Source organism: Mustela nivalis (genome assembly GCF_964662115.1).
Source record: "Mustela nivalis genome assembly, chromosome: 9".
In the NCBI taxonomy this organism is placed as follows: Eukaryota; Metazoa; Chordata; class Mammalia; order Carnivora; family Mustelidae; genus Mustela; species Mustela nivalis.
This window is the reverse complement of record NC_139028.1, coordinates 70,019,966-70,039,270: the sequence shown is the minus strand read 5'-3', so window position 1 is coordinate 70,039,270 and position 19,305 is coordinate 70,019,966. Positions and strand designations below refer to the sequence as shown.

The 19,305-nt window shown below is 44.5% G+C and overlaps 1 protein-coding gene across 1 annotated transcript; it reads left to right on the top strand.

The window, feature by feature from the left end:
• Positions 1-9,061: 9,061 nt before the first annotated feature.
• On the top strand, positions 9,062-12,141 carry NLRP10 (NLR family pyrin domain containing 10; the record flags this gene model as incomplete). The annotated part of the gene is made up of 2 exons (XM_082684172.1): positions 9,062-9,344; positions 10,476-12,141. 2 exons carry the CDS (start codon positions 9,062-9,064, stop codon positions 12,101-12,103), a joined length of 1,911 nt encoding a protein of 636 aa, XP_082540298.1. The 3' UTR covers positions 12,104-12,141.
• Between the last annotated feature and the right edge of the window lie 7,164 nt (positions 12,142-19,305).

Below are 19,305 nucleotides of genomic sequence, written 5' to 3'. Positions count from 1 at the left end.
TTTTGGGAAAATATCCTAAGTTCAATTTTGGAGATGTAACTCTTGAGATGTTTATTAGACATCCACGCAGAATTGTAGAGTGGTTAGGTGGAGATGCTAGTCTGTACTTTGGGAAAGGTTTCAATGAGCAACCCTCTATAAAGCTCTTAGCCTGTGCCTGATATACCACAGTTATTATTATTTTTTTTTCATTGTTTTGTAATAAAGTTTATTAGGCGAATTCACACAAAGCCACTCCAGCACATCATTCTATTGTGGAAACTGAGAGCCAATGGGAGATATGATTCTAAAACATAAATTAGGAGATATATCTATATAATAAAGATATAAATATACACACACATATATATATGCCAGTCACAGCCTCTTATTTTATCTGCTATCCAAATGGGTTGGAGAAATGATCATAGAATGACATGGATCTCAGGCACCCTGCAGGGAATTCTGCCCCCCTCCCCGCCCCCTGCATTCTCAAAGACAGGGATTGACTCTCCCAAATTCACACCTTGACATGTATCACAGTTATTACTATTAAGTGGTATGTATTATCACTGGTGTGTAATGGAAGGAGTTTTGATTCTAACATACTACATAACTTTGGGCAACATATAATTTTTTTCTGAATCTCCGTTTCCTTCATGGTACAGTGGGAATGATAATATCGTCTTCTGAAGAAACCAATCAATTCCCTTAATTAGGTCAAGTCCTGGCATCCAGTTGGCAAGGTGGGTGGGTGAGGTTGAACTTCTTAGCCCCAACTCTCATGTCCAAGAACTGCTTTCTCTTTGGAGCTATCTTCCATAATTATAATTCCCACGATCCAGCTCCCCGTCAATGTTCTGGGCAGAAATACGTTCTTTCTTTTAATTCCCCTCAAACGCAGTTGAAGAGCCTATCAGAGCAGGATTGAAAAGGGACTTGGATTTGATAACCTGGATCTTTACCAACCCTAGCAGAGCAGTGTCCGTGGAACTGAGGGTGCGGTGGACATGGAAATCAGAATTCAAGTGTGAGAATGGTCAGTTTGAGCTGATGGCAGTGAGTGCCGGCTACTATTTCAAGAGAGTTGGTGGGAAGGAGAGGAGACATTTAAGGCAGCAGCAGGGGGAACGGTGGTACTGAGAAGGGAACAACTTAGGCTGGAAAAGTTTTAAGGATATTTTATACCAAGGGAAAGGATCTAGAGGAAAGATAAAGATTAAATATACATGTGAGAAGGAGAACCATCTAATGAAACAAGCAGTGGGGTAGGAGGGTCTGAATGGAGAAGGTAGATGAAAGGCATGGTCTTGCACACCACGAGGGACATGATAGAGAGGCTGCCCTAGGCTGTGGCCTCCCATATGGGTGCCTAGTGGGAGTCTGCCTTAGCAAGGGCTGGTCCCTTGAGATCATTCTGTGGGAAGAAGGCCAGAGGAGAGAATCACCTCTGATGAAAAGATGTTGCTGCCCCAACTGATCATACACACCCTAGGGGCCTCCTATCCACGTATTTGAGTTGGGTGTGGACACTTCACCACCAAGAACTTTGCCTTTACATCAATGGCCTAAAGACCTTTCTCTCTGGGACAAAAAGAGAAAGAGGTGGATGAAGAATCAGAGACACTATGAGTTGGAGAATGAAGGGAAGTTGCAGGACTTCATGTTAAGTGGTGTTTTTCTCAGAGAAGTAGAACCAAGTTGATCTGTTAAGAATGACGGTGCAAGGGACGCCTGTGTGGCTCAGTTGGTTAAGCGGCTGCCTTCAGTTCAGGTCATGATCCCAGCGTTCTGGAATCCAGTGTCACATCGGGCTCCTTGCTCTGCAGGGAGCCTGCTTCTCTCTCTGTCTCTGCCTGTCACTCTGTCTGCCTGTGCTCACTCTCTCTCTCTCTGACAAATAAATTAATAAAATCTTTTTTTTTAAAGATTTTTAAATTTATTTTGACAGACAGAGATCACAAGCAGGCAGAGGCAGGCAGAGAGAGAAGGAGGGGGAAGCAGGCTCCCCGCTGAGCAGAGAGCCCGATGTGGGGCTCGATCCCAGGACCCTGGGATCATGAGCTGAGCCGAAGGCAGAGGCTTTAACCCACTGAGCCACCCAGGCGCCCCTAAATTAATAAAATCTTAAAAAAAAAAAAGAATGGCGGTGCAAGGGTGAAGTCCAGCCTTTGTGTGGTGGAAGAGGGACCAAGAGTGAGCCATCAAAGGCATTGGTCAATTATGGGAGGGCCCCACTGAGCCTGGAGACCTCAAGGATCTGGTCAATTTCTGTATTTTTCTCCAGCCATATAGCTAAGAGGCAGGTGGGGAGAGATCATTGGCATGGTCTTCCTGGGAATGCTGACAAGCCAGGACAAGGAGATACATACATTCAGGATGCTGGCTTTTTAACAATTGACTGAGGGATCCAGGCAGGCTGAACGCTACAATCAGACACTCTGAGGCTTTGGTTCATCAGGAAAGGGCAGAAGGCATGGAGAGAGAGAAAATGAGCTATCTGCTTGAATACAGAAAATGTGTTGTGCAAGTGGTATATTGGTGAGGATTCTCCAGAAGAACCATGCATATATTAAATATACGTATATTTAAATAAGGTATTGGTTACGTGATTATGGAGGCTGAGAAGTCCCAAGATCTTTAGTCAGCAACCTGGAGACCCAAGAGAGCCAATAAGTAGTTCTAGGCTAAAACCAGGCAGACTCAAGACCCAAGAAGAGCCTATGTTTCAGTATGAGTCTGAAGGTTAGAAAGGATCAGTGTCCCGCTTAAGCAGTCAGGCAGGTGAAGTTCCTTCTTACTCCAGGTGGGGACAAGCAATTTGTTCTATATAGGCCTTCAACTGATTGGACGAGGCCCACCCACATTAGGGATGGCAATCTGCTTTATTCAGTCTATCAATTTCAATGTTCAACTTAACCAATTTTAGTATATGTACTGCCGAAGAGAGCACATGTTCAACTTAACCAAAAGCATCCTCATGACACACCTAAAATAATGTTTGACCAAGTATCTGGAGATCCTGTGCCCTAGTCAAATTGACACATAAAATTAACCATCACACATGGGATCCTGGCTGTCCTCAGAAGTATGCTTGAGAGTCCTTCCTGAAAAGATGAAGGTCATAGCTACAGGCTCATGTTAAAACTGGGGACTGTAGCTTGATAAACTCATCCCACATCTTCAGTGACCAGCGGGAGTGAAGGGAGCTCTGAGTGTAGCGCCAACGATGGGAGGCCCACAAGGGGGAGCTCTAGGCTCTCACAGCGCTGCAAGAGGGCCCTAATGAGGCTTCCTAGGTGGGGCAGGGCTGAGCAGGAGCCATACCAGGGTAGCCAACCACCTGTCCTTCTGCCAACAGGGCCCACAGGCAGGCTTGTAGGCTGCCTCCACAGTTTGTCTCTGCTCACTGCCAGCAGGTTTCAGGAAGTTGGTGCCTTATCCAGGCTCCACCAGTGCCGGGACACTCCTCTGCTACGTTGGATTTAGCACAGAAGGCCCTCTGTCTGAAAGCCCTTTCTGGCTGGGGTGGTGAGGAACAGCTGCCACACAGTATCACAGACCTGAAGCCTCACACCTGCATGGTGAACGTTCACCTCTACTGGGTTAGACATGCCCATCGTCTCGTTTCTGCAGCCTGGTGTGTTTCTCTGCGTGCGGGATGCGACTTTTCAGGTGTCCATGGACCACATTCATTAGTGGAGGCTCTTTTGACACTTGATGTCTCCCAGACAGAAGAAACTTAGTGCTCTTTTTTCTACCACAGGTACACAGAATTGTAATAATCATACTCTTTGGTTCATGACACTTTGGCTCATTCATGAGCTTCTTTTATTGTTTCATTCACTCATTCATTATTTAATTTTTTTTTTAAAGATTTTATTTATTTAATTTGAGAGAGAGTGAGAGCGAGCGAGCTGGGGAATGTCAGAAGCAGAAGGAGAAGCAGACTCCCCACTGAGCAGGGAGTCCGACTCTGGGCTCAATCACAGAACCCTGGGATCACGACCTGAGCTGAAGGCAGACGCTTAACCGACTGAGCCATCCAGGTGTCCCTCACTCATTATTTTTTAGATAACATGATGAACAGGACTTATTATCCAAGCCAAGAACTAGAACACTCATTCATTTTTTAATTAATGAACAGAACCTACAACCCAACCCAAGGATTAGAACATTATCAACAGTAGTATTATGAATTAATATTATATATTAGAATATGAATTTATCATAATAGAATTATATACATTAGAATTTATTATGAAAATTAGACTATTATAACAGATGTTATTATTATGAGTATTAGAATATTATCATTCAGTGGTATGCTAGTAAATGTTTAACAACAAGCTCCCTGAAAAAAAAAAAGACCCTCATTTTGGCATTGACCAATTTCTACAGTATTAATACTCCTACCACGGCTGATTTCAAGCTACTAGCAGTTTAATAACTAGCTCTGAAAATCCCTGAAAATGTAACAACTGGCATTTAGGAGCCTGTGTGAGTTGGTGCCAGCACTGTTGCTATACATTGACCTAGTGTTCCTCCCCAATATTTCATTGCCTCCCACCCCACCCCAAGAAATGACGACTTACCTAAATTTTGTGTTCAACATTATTTACTTCAAAATTATGTTTTAAAATATATATGGATGACTCAGTAACATATTATTTAACTCTGCTAGTTTTTGAACTCGATAAATATAGCTACCAGATTTCCCTTGATCTGTACATTCTTACATATCTTTTATCCACTCTTTTCCTTTCAAATATTCCATATTTTTATGTTTTAGGACTACCTCTTTTAAAAAATATTTAATTTATTTATTTGTCAGAGAGAAGGAGAGAGAGAGAGAGAGAGCACACAAGCAGGCAGAGAGGCAGGCAGAGGCGGAGAGAGAAGCAGGCTCCCTGCCGAGCAAGGAGCCCATGCAGGACTCGATCCCAGGACCCTGGGATCATGACCTGAGCCAAAGGCAGCGGCTTAACTCACTGATCCACCCAGGTATCCCAGGACTACCTCTTTCAAGTGGTATATACATAAGTACTTTAAAAATCCAACCTAACCACCTCTGTCTTTGAATTCACAAGCCTAGTCTATTAACATTTTCTGTATTGACATATTTGGATTCTACCATTTTATTTTTTTATGTTTATTTGATTGACTTGTCATATTCTTTTTTCACTTATATTTGGCCTTTTAATGGGGTTATTTGACTGATGGTGTTTTCTTACTGTTTTTGTGCATCTGCTAGTTAGGAGCCCCATATTCTTTTTAAAAAATTTTACATTTAAATTCAATTTAAATATAGTTAATATATAGTGCTAACATACAGTGTATTATTAGTTTCAGGGGTAGAATTTAGTGATTCATCAGTTGCATGTAACACCCAGTGCTCATAACATCACATGCCCTCCTTAATGTCCATCACCCAGTTACCCCATCCCCCACCCATCTTCCCTCCAGCAACTCTCAGTTTGTTTCCTAGAGTTAAGAGTCTCTTATTATTTGCCTCCCTGCTTTCATCTTATTTTATTTTTCCTTCCCTTCCCCTAGGATCCTCTGTTTTGTTTCTTAAATTCCACATATGAGTGAAATCATATGGTATTTGTCTTTCTTTGATTGACTTATTTCACTGAGCATGATATCCTCTAGTTCCATTCACATCATTGTAAATGGCAAGATTTCATTCTTTTTAATGGCTGAGGAATATTCCATTGTATATATATACCACATCTTCTTTATCCATTCATCTGTTGATGGACATCTCAGCTCTTTCCATATTTTGGCTATTGTGGACATTGTAGTCAGGAATCACATAGTCCAATTGCAGGATCTTAATCATTATTTTTGTTTTTGCCATGCATTTCTTCTTATTTGTTAATTATTTATCAAAGAAGTGATTACTCAGTACACAATATTCATGCTTCATAGTTCAGGAATACAGGTCAGTGACAAACTTCTTGAAAGATATGTCTACATGCATTATTTTCTTCCTTCCTTCCTTCCTTCCTCTCATATTAAAGTTTAGTTGATGTACAACATCATATTGATTTCAGGTATACATTATGATTCAATATGTTTATATTATGAAATGGTCACCACAATAAATCTAGTTAACATCTGTTATCATACATAGTTCCAGAAACTTTTTTGTGATGAGAACTTTCCACATTTACTCTTAGCAATCTTCAAATATGCAATACTGTATTACTATATCCACTTCTTTATCCCCGTTCTTACTTTGCTAATTTTTTTGAAATAATATATGCTCAATAGTTTAAAAGATCAACTAACATTAAAAAGCTTATACTCGAAATCCAGTACTTTCCTGGTCCACCTCCCCAACCCCGCGCACTATTACCACTGGTCTCTCTTTTTTGAAGCAGCTGCTTTTGTATTTAAACTGTTCCTTCCTGCATCTTTGCACTTCTAAATAATACATGTCTACTGTTACCTTTTAACTCATCAATTTCATGCATTATCTGTTGGCTTCCTATGCCAGAACACTCCAGAACATTCCACCACTGTCCTTTCAATATGGTGATAGTATACATTTTAGTTAGATCAATATTCAGTGGTTCTGTTATTATCTCTATGCAAACATTATTCCCACCTGAGTGTTGTAGTTTTACTCTTATGTAAACTTCTGTCTTTCTTGGTTTTGTTTTTCCTAGAACTAGTGATTTCTTTCTTTTATCCATCTGTCTAGTTTTCTTGGTACTTAGTGTCCGTTTCTCCATACCTTCTAGTAGCCTCTTGGTAGGATCTCCCAGGGGGCCTGGCAGTCCCAGTTAACCTGTCAGTTCTTTTCTTCCCTTGGAGATGGTCCGTCCGAGCTCCCCAGAGCTCCCCATTCTCCTCAGTCAGGGCTTCTGTCCTGTCACGGCTCTCTAGGCCTTCTGACCAGCTGTCTTGAGGGACTTTGTTTTCCACCTTGTTGAGATTCTTGTTTCATGGAGCTCCTGTCCTTCTCCCTTTTCACTTTGGTCGAGCATATCCTCCAGTGGTTTCAACAACTTTGAGAAATGGTGCCCCGGCCGAGGACGTGGTGGTGACAGCACTTCAATTCAAACTCAAGTCAAACTGCCCCGGCCTGGCCCCCGCTCATGTTATAAGCAAGCGCCGGGGGTTCAGAGAGGAGTTCAGAGAGGAGATGACGGGACTGCTGGACTCTTTCTTTTCCTTTGGCCCCTCCTTTGTTTCTCAGCATAATATGTGGAGGAATGAGGTCAAGTTCTCCTCTGGTGAACAATACTTGTTCACTGATGGTCAGATGGAATGTGTGGGTGTCTGTGCTCCTCCGAGGAGGTCCAGGCGCCCTTCATCTGTTCCAGGGCCTGATAGGTATCAAAGGGGAGGTGTCAGAGTTGTCCCACCTACCCTTTTATTTTTTTATTTTTATTTTTAAGAGGGAGAGATACGGGGGGAGGGGAGGCAGAAACAGAGGAGAGAGAATCTCAAGCATATTCCATGCCCAGTGCAGAGCCCAGCATGGGACTCAATCTCACCACCCTGAGATCATGACTTCAGCTGAAACCAACAGTCAGACACTTAACTGAGCCACCCAGGAGCCCCCACCCAACCTCTTAATACCAGCACCACCAGGCAGAAGTGAACTAGTGGGTTTTGGCAAAGTGTATCCAGGCTTGGCTTGAGGTCTGTCTGAACTAGAAAAAAATCTTTTTCATTCGGTCCCCAGAAACTGGTTTGTTGGGCTCTTGCCCCAGAGAGGTGAGTCACCTGGGCTCACCTCCAGCTCTTTGAATCCAAATGGCCTGAAATCTAGACCCCACATCTCCTTGGCAGCCTCTGATGCCATCTTTTCTTGCTCTCTCCTGAATTAGCTCTGCCAGCAGCAGAGATTTTTAGGGGAATCTGAGGATTTACTGTAAATCACTCCTATGTCAGCATGCTTGCTTTTGCAAACTACCCCATGACTTGCACCCAAAGGCCCTTGGATTCTAACATACTCCTAACTTTTTTCTATTTTTGGTGTGTAGTTAAAATGCTGTTATCTGAGTCTCAGCAGCTTTCCCTGTTCCCAAATACCTTTTTCTATTTCTCAGACATTTTGCTACAGAGATGGATTCCCCACCCACTATAGATCAAAGGGCTAATTCTGGACTCTGAAAGTTTCTGCCAATAGTTGCTTCTCTTCTTCTGAAGACTGCCACCGCATCAGTGTATTAGTTCTATATTTTAAACACAACTCAAGATCCTCCTCTCCCTCTACTGCTGCTTCATACCTACACAAGTCTGCAGTGTGGGACAGCAGTCAGTCGAACGACCTGCTTTCTGCTTCTGCTTTTGTATCTTCACCCTTTTTTCTCCCTACTTACCCAGGTCAGAGGCTGTGATTTAAATCCCACCTCTTGCCCACTGGTCCAGCTCTGGGAAGTTCTGGAAAACCACTCTTCTCTGTCAAATTTCTCATCTGGAGCAATCCCAGAGACCGTTTTTGTGATGATCAAAAGAGGTGATAATTAGTGAGCCCTCAAAGAGCCTGTTTCTCTTATCATTTGAACTTGTCTCCTTTTCTGAATTAGAAGACTTCCAGCTTTGAAATCTGGTGTGAAGCCAGGGGGCCAATGAGTATAGAGTTTGTACCTTCTTGCCATTCCTCAGCAGTCCCAGCAAATATGCTCCAACTCTCTACGGGTTCACAAAGTCAGAGAGGGGCTCACTTGTGAAACTTACAAAAGGTCTCCATTTTTAGCCGAAACTGCCTTATGCAGGCATTTAGGGCCTGGTAAACAGTGTGGGTGAGAAGGAAGAGGCGGGAGGAGAGAGATGGAGAGATAGAAACTACACACCCACATGCCTGCCTTCTTATTTGCTGGCGCAGTGGGAAATGAGTAGAAAAACTCCGGGCTGTTCCACCTGCTCACCTTTCTTGGAACACGGCTCGCATCTCTCCCATCTCTCCTGGGCCTGCACTCAGCAGCTTGCTAAGCACCCAGAAAGCAGAGTGGCTGGGGAGGGGGGCTGCAGCCTGCACTTCTCTCAGTGCCTGCCTCTCTTCCTGCCTCTCCTGCTTTTCCCAGTCACTGGACTGAACTCAGCCCTTCACCCCAGCACCATGTCACAGATCCAAACCCCCCAGGAGGCATTGCTCTGGGCCTTGAGAGACCTTGAGGAGAAAAGCTTCAAGCTCTTCAAGTTCCACTTACGAAACAACTGCATGCTTGAGGGGAAGATGCTGCTGGCGCGCGGGGAGCTGGAGGGCCTGGGCCCGGTGGACCTGGCTTCTTGGCTCATTTCCCTATACGGAGCATGGGAGGCCGTGAAGGTGGTGCTCACTGTCCTGAGGGCCATGAACCTGTTAGAACTTGTGGATTGGCTGAGCCACATCTGTCTGAATGGTGAGTGCAGCGGGAGACTAGGGGACCTCAGGGAGCCCCCAGGACTCCCCCACTCCCGTGACATTTCCAGAGATTCCCACAGCCTATAGTGGGTGCTGTCTCTCACTCTTGCCCTCTGTCTGTACCAAGGAGCACCAGTGCCCAGGGGCCTGGTGGTCTCCAGCTGAAGGCTCTGACAGCTGCTGGGGGAGAGCCTGAGCCGAGGATGGGGTTTTATAGAAGATTACAGTCATCTTGTGGCCATAATGTCCCACCCCCTACTTCCGATTTTAGTGCCAGGGAGAGGAGGGCAGAGGAGAGGGGCTTAGAGACTGAGGGTGGTGTTGGTGAAGGGGTTTCCACTAACCAGCCAAAATGGCCTTAGGGTGGGTGGAGGTGTCAGACCTTTGCTCAGCTGCTTCCCACAGAGGACAGCCTGCTCGGGGGTCCTGCTCTCTCAATCCTCTGGTGGATCGATGCTGCCCTAGAGAAGAGGGTGGCCGGGGAACCCAGAAAGTCTCCTATCCCTTCTTGTGGGGTGCAGAGAGAGCCTGTGCTCCCCCCATAGCCTCTGTCACACCCAAGAGCTCCGTTGACAGAGTCAGGTCTTCTGCCCAGGAGCTGCTTTATCTTGAGTGCCCGGCTTGATCATTACCAAGAACAGGCTCCGATTACTTCCTTCGCCATCCTCCGGCTTCCCTTTCCTTTCTCCACTCTGTCCTCACCATTTCAAGTGAAGGTGTTTCAAAGGAGCACTCAGACATTCACACACACTGAGACTTTTGCACACATACATAGTCTTACAAACACCCACCTGCTGATGCTCACCGACACACCTTCCTCACACAAAAGTACACAAGCTTGCAGAACCGTCCTCTCCTGAGCCTGTGTGGATACAAGCACTCACTCATACCCCACCGATACACGCACACACAAAACACACGCTTGCACACTCATATGGATGCACACACTCATACTAGAGCACACACACATGTCCAGGGGCCCTCCCCTTGAAGCTCGAAGTATAAACTTGAGGAAGATACAAGTTAGAGAGCAGACGAGATGAAACTAGAGAGCAGAGCCCAGAGTTTGAAAGGCCCCCGTGGTCTTTATTACCCTCTGACCGGCTAACCCCCCATGTGTCTGGCTCAGATTACAGAGAAATATACCGAGAGCACGTGCGCTGCCTAGAGGAGAGGCAAGAGGGAGGAATCGGCGGTAGCTACAATCAGCTGCTCCTGGTGACCAGGTCGAACCCAGAGAGTGCAGATCCGTCTGCCTGTCCCCTCCCAGAGCAGGAGCTGGACTCTGTCTCGGTGGAGACTCTGTTCAATCCAGGAGAGAAGTCCTACCAAGCCCCGCCCACAGTGGTGCTACAGGGGTCCGCGGGCACTGGAAAGACAACGCTGGCTAGAAAAATGGTGCTGGAGTGGGCCACGGGCACCCTGTACCCAGGCCAGTTTGATTATGTCTTTTATGTCAGCTGCAGAGAAGTGGTCCTATTGTCGCAGGGCACACCGGAGCAGCTCCTCTTCTGGTGTTGCGGGGACAACCAGGCGCCCGTCAAAGAGATGCGGAGGGAGGAGGAGCGGCTGCTGTTCATCCTGGATGGCTTTGACGAACTGCAGAGGCCCTTCACAACGAGACCAAGTCCGAACCCCATGGAGAACGTGCTGCACCGTCTAATCAGGAGAGAGGTATTTTCCAGGTGTTCCCTCCTTATCACCACACGGCCGATGGCTTTGCGCAATCTGAAGCCCTTGCTGAAGCAATCGCGCTATATTCACATTCTAGGCTTCTCTGAGGATGAGAGGAGGAGGTATTTCAGCTCTTATTTCGCCGACGAGGAGCAAGCCAGAAATGCCTTTGACATTGTGCAAGGAAATGATGTGCTGTACAAATCATGTCAAATTCCAGGCATTTGCTGGGTGATCTGCTCCTGGCTCAAGGAGTGGATGGAGAGGGGCAGAGAGATCTCAGAGACTCCCAGTAACGGCACGGACATCTTCATGGCCTATGTCTCCACCTTCTTGCCGCCCAGTCATAATGAAGATTGCGCTGAGCTTACCAGCCACAGGGTCCTGCGTGGTCTGTGCTCCTTAGCCGCTGAGGGGATCCAGCACCAGAGGTTCATATTTGAAGAAGCTGATCTCAGGAAGCACAATTTAGATGGGGCCAGCCTTGATGCTTTCCTGAGCAGCATGCCCTACCAAGAGGGAGGTCATGCGAAGACATTCTATACCTTCCGCCACATTAGCTTCCAAGAGTTTTTTCATGCCGTGTCCTACCTGGTGAAAGAGGACCAGAGCGACCTGGGGAAAGAGTCCCACAGAGAACTGAGGAGGCTTCTGAAAGAAGAAAAGGAGGAAGAGAATGGGGAGATAACCCTCAGTATGCAGTTTTTATTGGACATATTGAAGAAAGAGACCTCCCCGAACTTTGAGCTAAAGTTCTTCCTCAAAGTTTCTCCCTCGCTAAAGCAGGAGTTGATGTATTTTAAAGAACAAATGAAATCTATAAAGCATAAAAGGGCCTGGGATTTGGAATTCTCTCTAAATCCATCTAAAATAAGGAATCTGGTGAAGGGCGTTCAGATAAGTGATGTATCGTTAAAGGTGGGACAGTCAAATAAGAAATCCCACGACAGGAAATCATTTTCTGTCAAAACCAGCTTGAGGGATGAACAGAAAGAGAAGCAAGGTCCTGTTGTGGGCAAAGATAATATAGTAAAGACACAAAAAGAGACTTCTAATGGAAAAGGCAGAGAGATGGAGAAATGAGAGATGCGGAGGATAGGCTCAGTAGGATGGAAAGCAGATAAATGGGACAGTAGAGCTGAAGGGTTAGGAGGGTTGGGGGGGAGGGATGGGGGAAGGGAAGACAGAGTGTAAAATGGAATGGAGAGATGAGAGATTGAATTAATGGGTACTGGAAAGAGTGGAAGGGAAGGGGGGAAATAGAAAAGAAAATTAGATAATACGGGATCAGAAAACTTGGAACATAGGCTATGGGGCAAGGCCATGTGGACTGAGTTCCTAGGAACAATCACACACACCATTAATGGCTCAAATTCAGTTATTTAGCATCCTGTTCACCTAGAGAAGCTGTTTATAGCCTTCTCTACTTGGAATTTAGTGTTAACATCCAGGACCAAACATGGGAAGGAGCTCTTTTCTATTAATAAACTTTTAAATATAATAAACTGTGGATTGTGCTCATTCTATAAGATTGGGTAATGTGAAGCATATCAATATCAACATTTAAAGGAAATAGTATACTGTGTCTTAATGGAATATCCCTTTGACTCTGTATTTGTGAATAATTGCTGCTTAAATAAATAGTAGCTTTGCATCTTTCTAGAAACTTCTAGAATTTCTGTGTTGGAAATGAACCATATCTTGTCACAGACCTCTCATCTTAGAAGCTCTTCCATGACTTGACCTAGCTCTGTACTAATACCATGTCACTTGTCCGCAGTGATGCTGTCACCTCCCTTTTCTTTTTAGAAAGTCCAGTTAGGGGACACCGGGTGGCTCAGTTGGTTAAGCGACTGCCTTTGGCTCAGGTAATGATCTCAGGGTCCTGGGATCAAGGACCTCATCAGGTTCCCTGCTCAGTGGGGAGTCTGCTTCTCCCTCTCCCACTCTCTTGCTTGTGTTCCCTCTCTTGCTCTGTCTCTCTCTCTTTGTCAAATAAAATCTTAAAAAAAAAAAAAAAAAAGAAAGTCCAGTTAGTTCCCAGAGATAACTCATAATCTCTTTTTCTGCTCTGGGTCCCTCTGTATAGAAAACAAGAAGAATTCAAAGGAATTCTAGATGTAAGTAGGGTCAGTTTCCAACTCTCTTTTAACGGATGAAGAAATTGAAGTTCAGTTAGGAGCCCCATCAATTTCTGGGGTTCCTCAGAGAGATCTCTTATTTCTTGCCTCTCAGCCAACAAGGTAGAGGTCCTTGAGAACCTGGTGCAGACACAGAAAACCTACCCCTGCCCCAGCTGTTGCTGCTGGTATCATCACAGCCAAGAATGCCAAGGCTGCCTTGAACCCTCAGTGCCCCATAGGAAGGTTACAGACACTCCTCATTTTGCTTTTCATACAAATTTATTCCTGTCATGACTCCTCACAAGTCAAGTCCTTGTGTACCAATTCCAGCAATCTACTGGACATGGCCAGAAGTCTGAATCCAAGGGAACTTAGCTTTAGGTAGTCAACTTGGGATATAGTAACAGTATCTTAAAGATAAAGAGTTAGTAACTATTACTAACTCTTTTTCACACAACAAGTTTGGTGGCTCCATATTTGATAATTATATACATAGCATACTGAACACACAGATGGTATTTGTATACAGAATATGTATAACAAACAGTATGTGCGTGTGTGTATACTTATTTAAAGAGCAATTTGTATTGCATTACTACAGAGGCTGGCATCTAGTGAGTGAGGCTGTGCTGCCGCCCAAGGGCTTAGATGTTCACAGCAGACCAGCTCCAAGGGCTTAGATGTTCACAGCAGACCAGCTCCTGAATGTCATAGAGAATTTGGGAACAATGGAACAGGTGCCCAGCCACACTGCTGGATTTTCATGGGGCCAAGGAGGCCTGTTTAAAAAAACAAACAGGAGCGCTTGGGTGGCTCAGTGGGTTAAAGCCTCTGCCCTTGGCTCTAGTCATGATCTCAGGGTCCTGGGATGGAGCCCCACATCAGATTCTCTGCTCAGCAGGGAGCCTGCTTCCTCCTCCTCCTCTCTCTCTCTCTCTCTCTCTCTCTGCCTACTTGTGATCTCTATCTGTCAAATAAGAAAATAAAATCTTTTGAAAAAACAAAAAACAAAAAACAAACATGGATCTAACATCCAATTAAGGTTTAGAGATGGTATTTTGCTTAGGATTCATGTTCAGTTTAAAGTAGTTGAAGCAAAAATTAAAAGACCTATGCATTTTTTAAAGATAACTGGCTTCTAGTTTTAGCTATGTCGGGGCTTTTTTTTTTTTTTTAAGGTTTTATTTATTTATTTGACAGAGACAGCAAGAGAGGGAACATAAGCAGGGGGAGTGGGAGAGGGAGAAGCAGGCTCCCCACCGAGTAGGGAGCCTGATGTGGGGCTCAATCCCAGGACCCTGGGATCATGTCCCAAGCCGAAGACAGATGCTCAATGACTGAGCCACCCAGGCACCCCTTTCTGGATCTTTCTAACAATGGCATCAAGGCTTTCACTTTCTCTCCTCTCTGTTGCTCTTTTTACAGTTGCCCTTTCTTCTTATTTCAGAGAGTGATTCTAATGTGTCAGTGAAGATGGCCATATGGGTTGTTAATTAAATCACCCTTACAGTCAACAACCCAAAAGGAACAGAATTGTCTTTGCCAACAAGACTAGCAGAGAAATTGGGAGTGGCTTCTGACCTGACCCTGGGTATGTGCTAAGTCTTGGACAACCACTGTGATCTGGAAGATGAACTTCTCTGATTAGACAGGACTAAGTCTCATGGTCTAGGTCACACCCTCCAAGGCTATGTAAGAAAGGATCAACACCTCTTGAAAGGTATGGAATGGGAGAATGGTTCCCCAAAGGATAGGATCCTGAGTAGACAGAATTATATGTCACAGAGACGTTACATAAATACTGTTAGGGCCAATTTAATGTTAAAACCTGTTTAACTATTAGGGCCTACTTAGCCAGAGTGACTCCATATTGCCTAGGTAGCCATATTGTTGTTTATATCCATGGACTTCATTCCAAGAATAAACACCCCCATAGTTCCTGGTATGGTTCCGGGTATCGATTCCAGGAGTAAATGCCTTAATGATAGAAGCCACATATCTTGGGTCTGCGGTTATGCCCTATAAAACCAGCCTGTGAGATCGGGAGGGGGTCGCTCTCTTCGGAGGCAGCCCTGGCCAGTCTGTCTGACTTCTAATGCTTAGCATAGAATAAAGCTTCACATAACTTTCACTTTGTCTCAGTCTCATTCCCCTGGCTGGTCAGTCTAACTTCTAATGCTTGGCATAGAATAAGGCTTTGCATAACTTTCAGTTTGTCTCAGTCTCATTCCTTTGATAATGGACCCCAACATTCTGGGGGCTCATCCGGGATCTAATGACTAGAACTGAGTCAGCATCAGAATTTCTGGGAAAAGCCTCCGGAGGTAAGATCTCGAGATTTTATCCTATAGAATATGGTCTGTCTGTCTGGTTGCAGAGCTCCAGGGTAGAACCCACTGGGGAGAAGCTGGGTGCAGCATTCCTCTCTAGGGCTGGAGTGGATGCAGGGACGCCCCATCCCTCCACTGGGATGCCAGGGGGTTCGAGTCCCCCTAGGCGGTCAGGGGACAGAGAAAATCCCCACCAGCGGCAGGTTGTATTTTTGAGTTGGGATTATATCTTGCACACCCTTAGACTTGATATCTGGTTGAGGAAGGGCTGCTGGGTCTGGTCTGCAGTTGTCTTTGTCTTGTCTTTTTTTGGTCTGTTGTGTTGTTTGTTGTGTTTGAAGAAATGGGGCAAGCGGAGAGTAAGGGACCTATGACACCCCTAAGTCTTATTCTCCAGCATTTCAAGGATTTTCAAGGTAAAACCACCCAGTTGGGTGACAAGGTTTACCCAGGAAAACTCTCTAAAACTGGGAATCCTTTCTCTGCCTTCTGGCAGCACTTCCCCTTCTGTTTCTGCACTGACTTGAGTGCGGCCTGCATAACTGGCCACTAGACCGTCCTTGGTGCTTCCTGCACCATGGCTCCTTCCCTCTTCACTGTCAAGGAGCAAGAAGAGCAGCCCCTGGACCTAACACCCCCCCACTCCAGATCTTCCCACCCATGTCTCAGGTAAACATTAAAAGTGGAGTTGGTCCAGGTGAAACGTAAATCAGTATTTGAACTAAGTTAAGTTTTTTGGTTTAATTAAGATAGACATGTCTTTAAAGTTACAGCAGTAAATGTGAAACTTCAATCAAAGTTTACTGAAGGTCAAATAAGCTCATGCCATTTGTTAAAATCTGTTAGCAAAGAAATAACCGAACTGATGGTTAATTGTCTGTCTCAAAGTTTTAATGGGCAATTGTTAAAGTAACTTTCAAAGTCTTTGGTAACCGGAAACCTCAAAGTTTTGATTGGATGACAAATGGAATTAAATTTGTGGGACATCTAGGTCTTAACCAATTGGGATAAAATGCTAAAGCATTGAATACTTGATGTAGGTTTGTGCTTTTGACTTCTTACTGCAAAGAAACTAAGAATATTTAAATCTGTTGGTAAACATGTTTTGTGCTTAACTGATTCATAAATTTGCCATCTACAGAATTCTGTTGTAACTGTACACAATTGGTTAATACTTAACCATCACTAGAAACTAAAATGTTTCTAAGAATAGAAAATTCTGCTAACTGTAACTAAGACTGATGGAAGTAAGGGAAATAATCCTATATGTAAAAAAGTAGGAGATACATAAGAAAGCTAAGGAATGGGAATACATTTTGTTAAATAAAAGGTAATTTTGTCCTAAATGAGATGGTTGTTTGAAAGGAAATGGCTTGGGACAAAACCTGGATACAGAAGAAAGTTGTAGAAGGTTTGTGAAGGGAAATTCTCAGAAAAAAAAAAATTAGGTATGGTCAGGACAGACTACCAAAAGAAAAACGCCATAAGGTTTTTATTAAAAGTTTTAATGTTGTCTGAAAAACCAGAGGAAAGGCAGTTGACTGATAGTAAGTTTTAAAAAAAACTGTACACACAAAAAAGAGGGTCTAAGAGAGTAAATAGTTTTGTCTTAAAGTAAAAATATCTGGTTGCACCAGAACATGAAAGGAGATAATAAAAACTAAACTTGAGGGTATATAGTGAGTCATAGAAGGCTTGGGAAAGTGACTTTTATTTGCCTTGGTTTATAGGTTTGAAAGAAAACAATGAAATATATTAAAAATTTGACCATATTAGATCAGTTTTGATGGATTTATTCACAAGAAGGGAGAAAAGACTAATAAATCTTTTCCTGTAAAATGTTTCTGTTCAAATGAGGCAGAGTATTTATGGAAGGAAGACTAAAGCCCTGTGTCATGACAAATCTATATTGGTGATCCATTCAAGTAAATGTTAAAATCAGAGGGCAGTAAATCTTGCCTTTGCCAGTCAGTCAGCCCCAGATATAAGGAAGAAACTTCAGAAAATTGAAGGAGTTGAAGGAAAGAATTTGACTGAGTTAGTGGGAATAGCAGAAAAGGAGTTTAACAACAGGATACACAAGAAGATGAAAAACAGACTAAAAAAATAAAGTTTTGGCATTACATGAGGCAGGAAAGAGACAGGAAAAAGTTAGTGGAAAAGAAAAAGGCAGGTAGTCAATGGAAATGGTCAATGGAAAAAAAAAAAAAAAGCCCTATACACAGAGAAAGAAGGTGGGAAGGCTTAGATTCAGATCAGTGTGCTTACTGCAAGGAAAAAGGACACTGGGCCGGAGAGTGCCCTAAGAAGAAAACGGCAATGCTGGCCACCAAAGACTGAAGGGGCCATGGTCCGGAGCCCCTCCCTGAACCTCAGGTTAAAATTGAGGTGGAGGGGAAATCAATTGATTTTTTGGTGGACATGGGAACCCAATTTTCATCATTACTAAAGCCTATGGGAAAACTATCTGGAGAGGAAGTCTGGGTACAAGGGGCAAATGGCACAGAAAGACAAATGGAATGGACAATAGAAAGGACTTTAAATTTGGCCTCGGGAGTAGTCAAACATCAATTCTTGGTCCTTCCTAATGCCCCATATAACCTGATGGGAAGAGATCTCCTCCACAAACTATGGGCTGGCCTTCAGTTCTCGTAAGGAGATATGACTGTGACTTTGGGACAACCCACTGTGCAGATGCTTGTGGCAGCAGTATATGAACATCTCCTTTACAAGCCAGTCTCAAAACAAGTGGAGATAAGGGAGGGAAGCCTTCTCCAAACCCTGAGGGTTGAGTTTCCCAAAGTCTGAGCAGAAGGGAGGCCTCCTGGCCTGCCCAAAGGACTGCATCCAGTAGTGGTACAGTTAAAAGCAACAGCTATGGCCGTTTGAGTCTGGCAGTACTCCCTCCCCTGGGAAGCAAAGGAAGGGTTCAGAAAACACATTTACTGCCTCCGAGGAGACGTGATTCCAGTTCCTTCCAAGTCTCCACAGAACACACTTTTACTGCCCGTCAAAAAGGCTGAAACTGGGGAGTACCGACCCGTTCAGGACTTGCAGGAAGTTAACAAATGGGTTGAAGATATCCACCCAATGGTGCCCAACCCCTATACCCTACTTTCCCTCCTAGGCCCCAAAAGAACTGTGTATACCATCTTATATCTCAAGGATGCATTTTTCTGCATACGTTTGGAAAGGGAGTCTCAACCCCTCTTTGCTTTTGAGTAGTCTGACCCAGAGGAAGGGTTCCAGGGCAAGTTCACCTGGACAAGACTTCCCCAAGGATTCAAAAATTCACCCACCATCTTCGAGGAGACCCTACATGAGGATTTGCATGAGTACAGAATCACCAACGCGGGAGTCACTCCGTTTCAGTATGTTGATGACTTGCTAATAGCCGCTGAGGACAATGTGTCATGCTTGCGGGGGGGGGGGGGGGTGCTGCCAGAAAAGCTAGCTGACCACCGACATGTCTGCGGGGAGGTCCTAACCAAGAACACAGAAATAAGGCCTAACCTCGGAGACACTCCCCTCCCAGATGCAAAGATGACTCTGTTCACAGATGGAAGTAGCTACATGGCCAATGGAAAGAGGTATGCGGGGGCTGTGGTGGTTTCTCCTGAACAGGAGCTCTGAAAGGCGATCCTGCCACACGGAACCTCAGTGCAAAAAGCAGAGCTGATTGCACTCACCAAGGCACTGCAGATGGCCAAGGGTAAGATCGCCAACATCTATACAGACAGCAGGTACAGCAAATACACCTTTGCTACTCTCCATATACATGCGGCTATTTATGGAAAAAAAAAAAGGAGCCTATTAACAGCAGAAGGAAAAG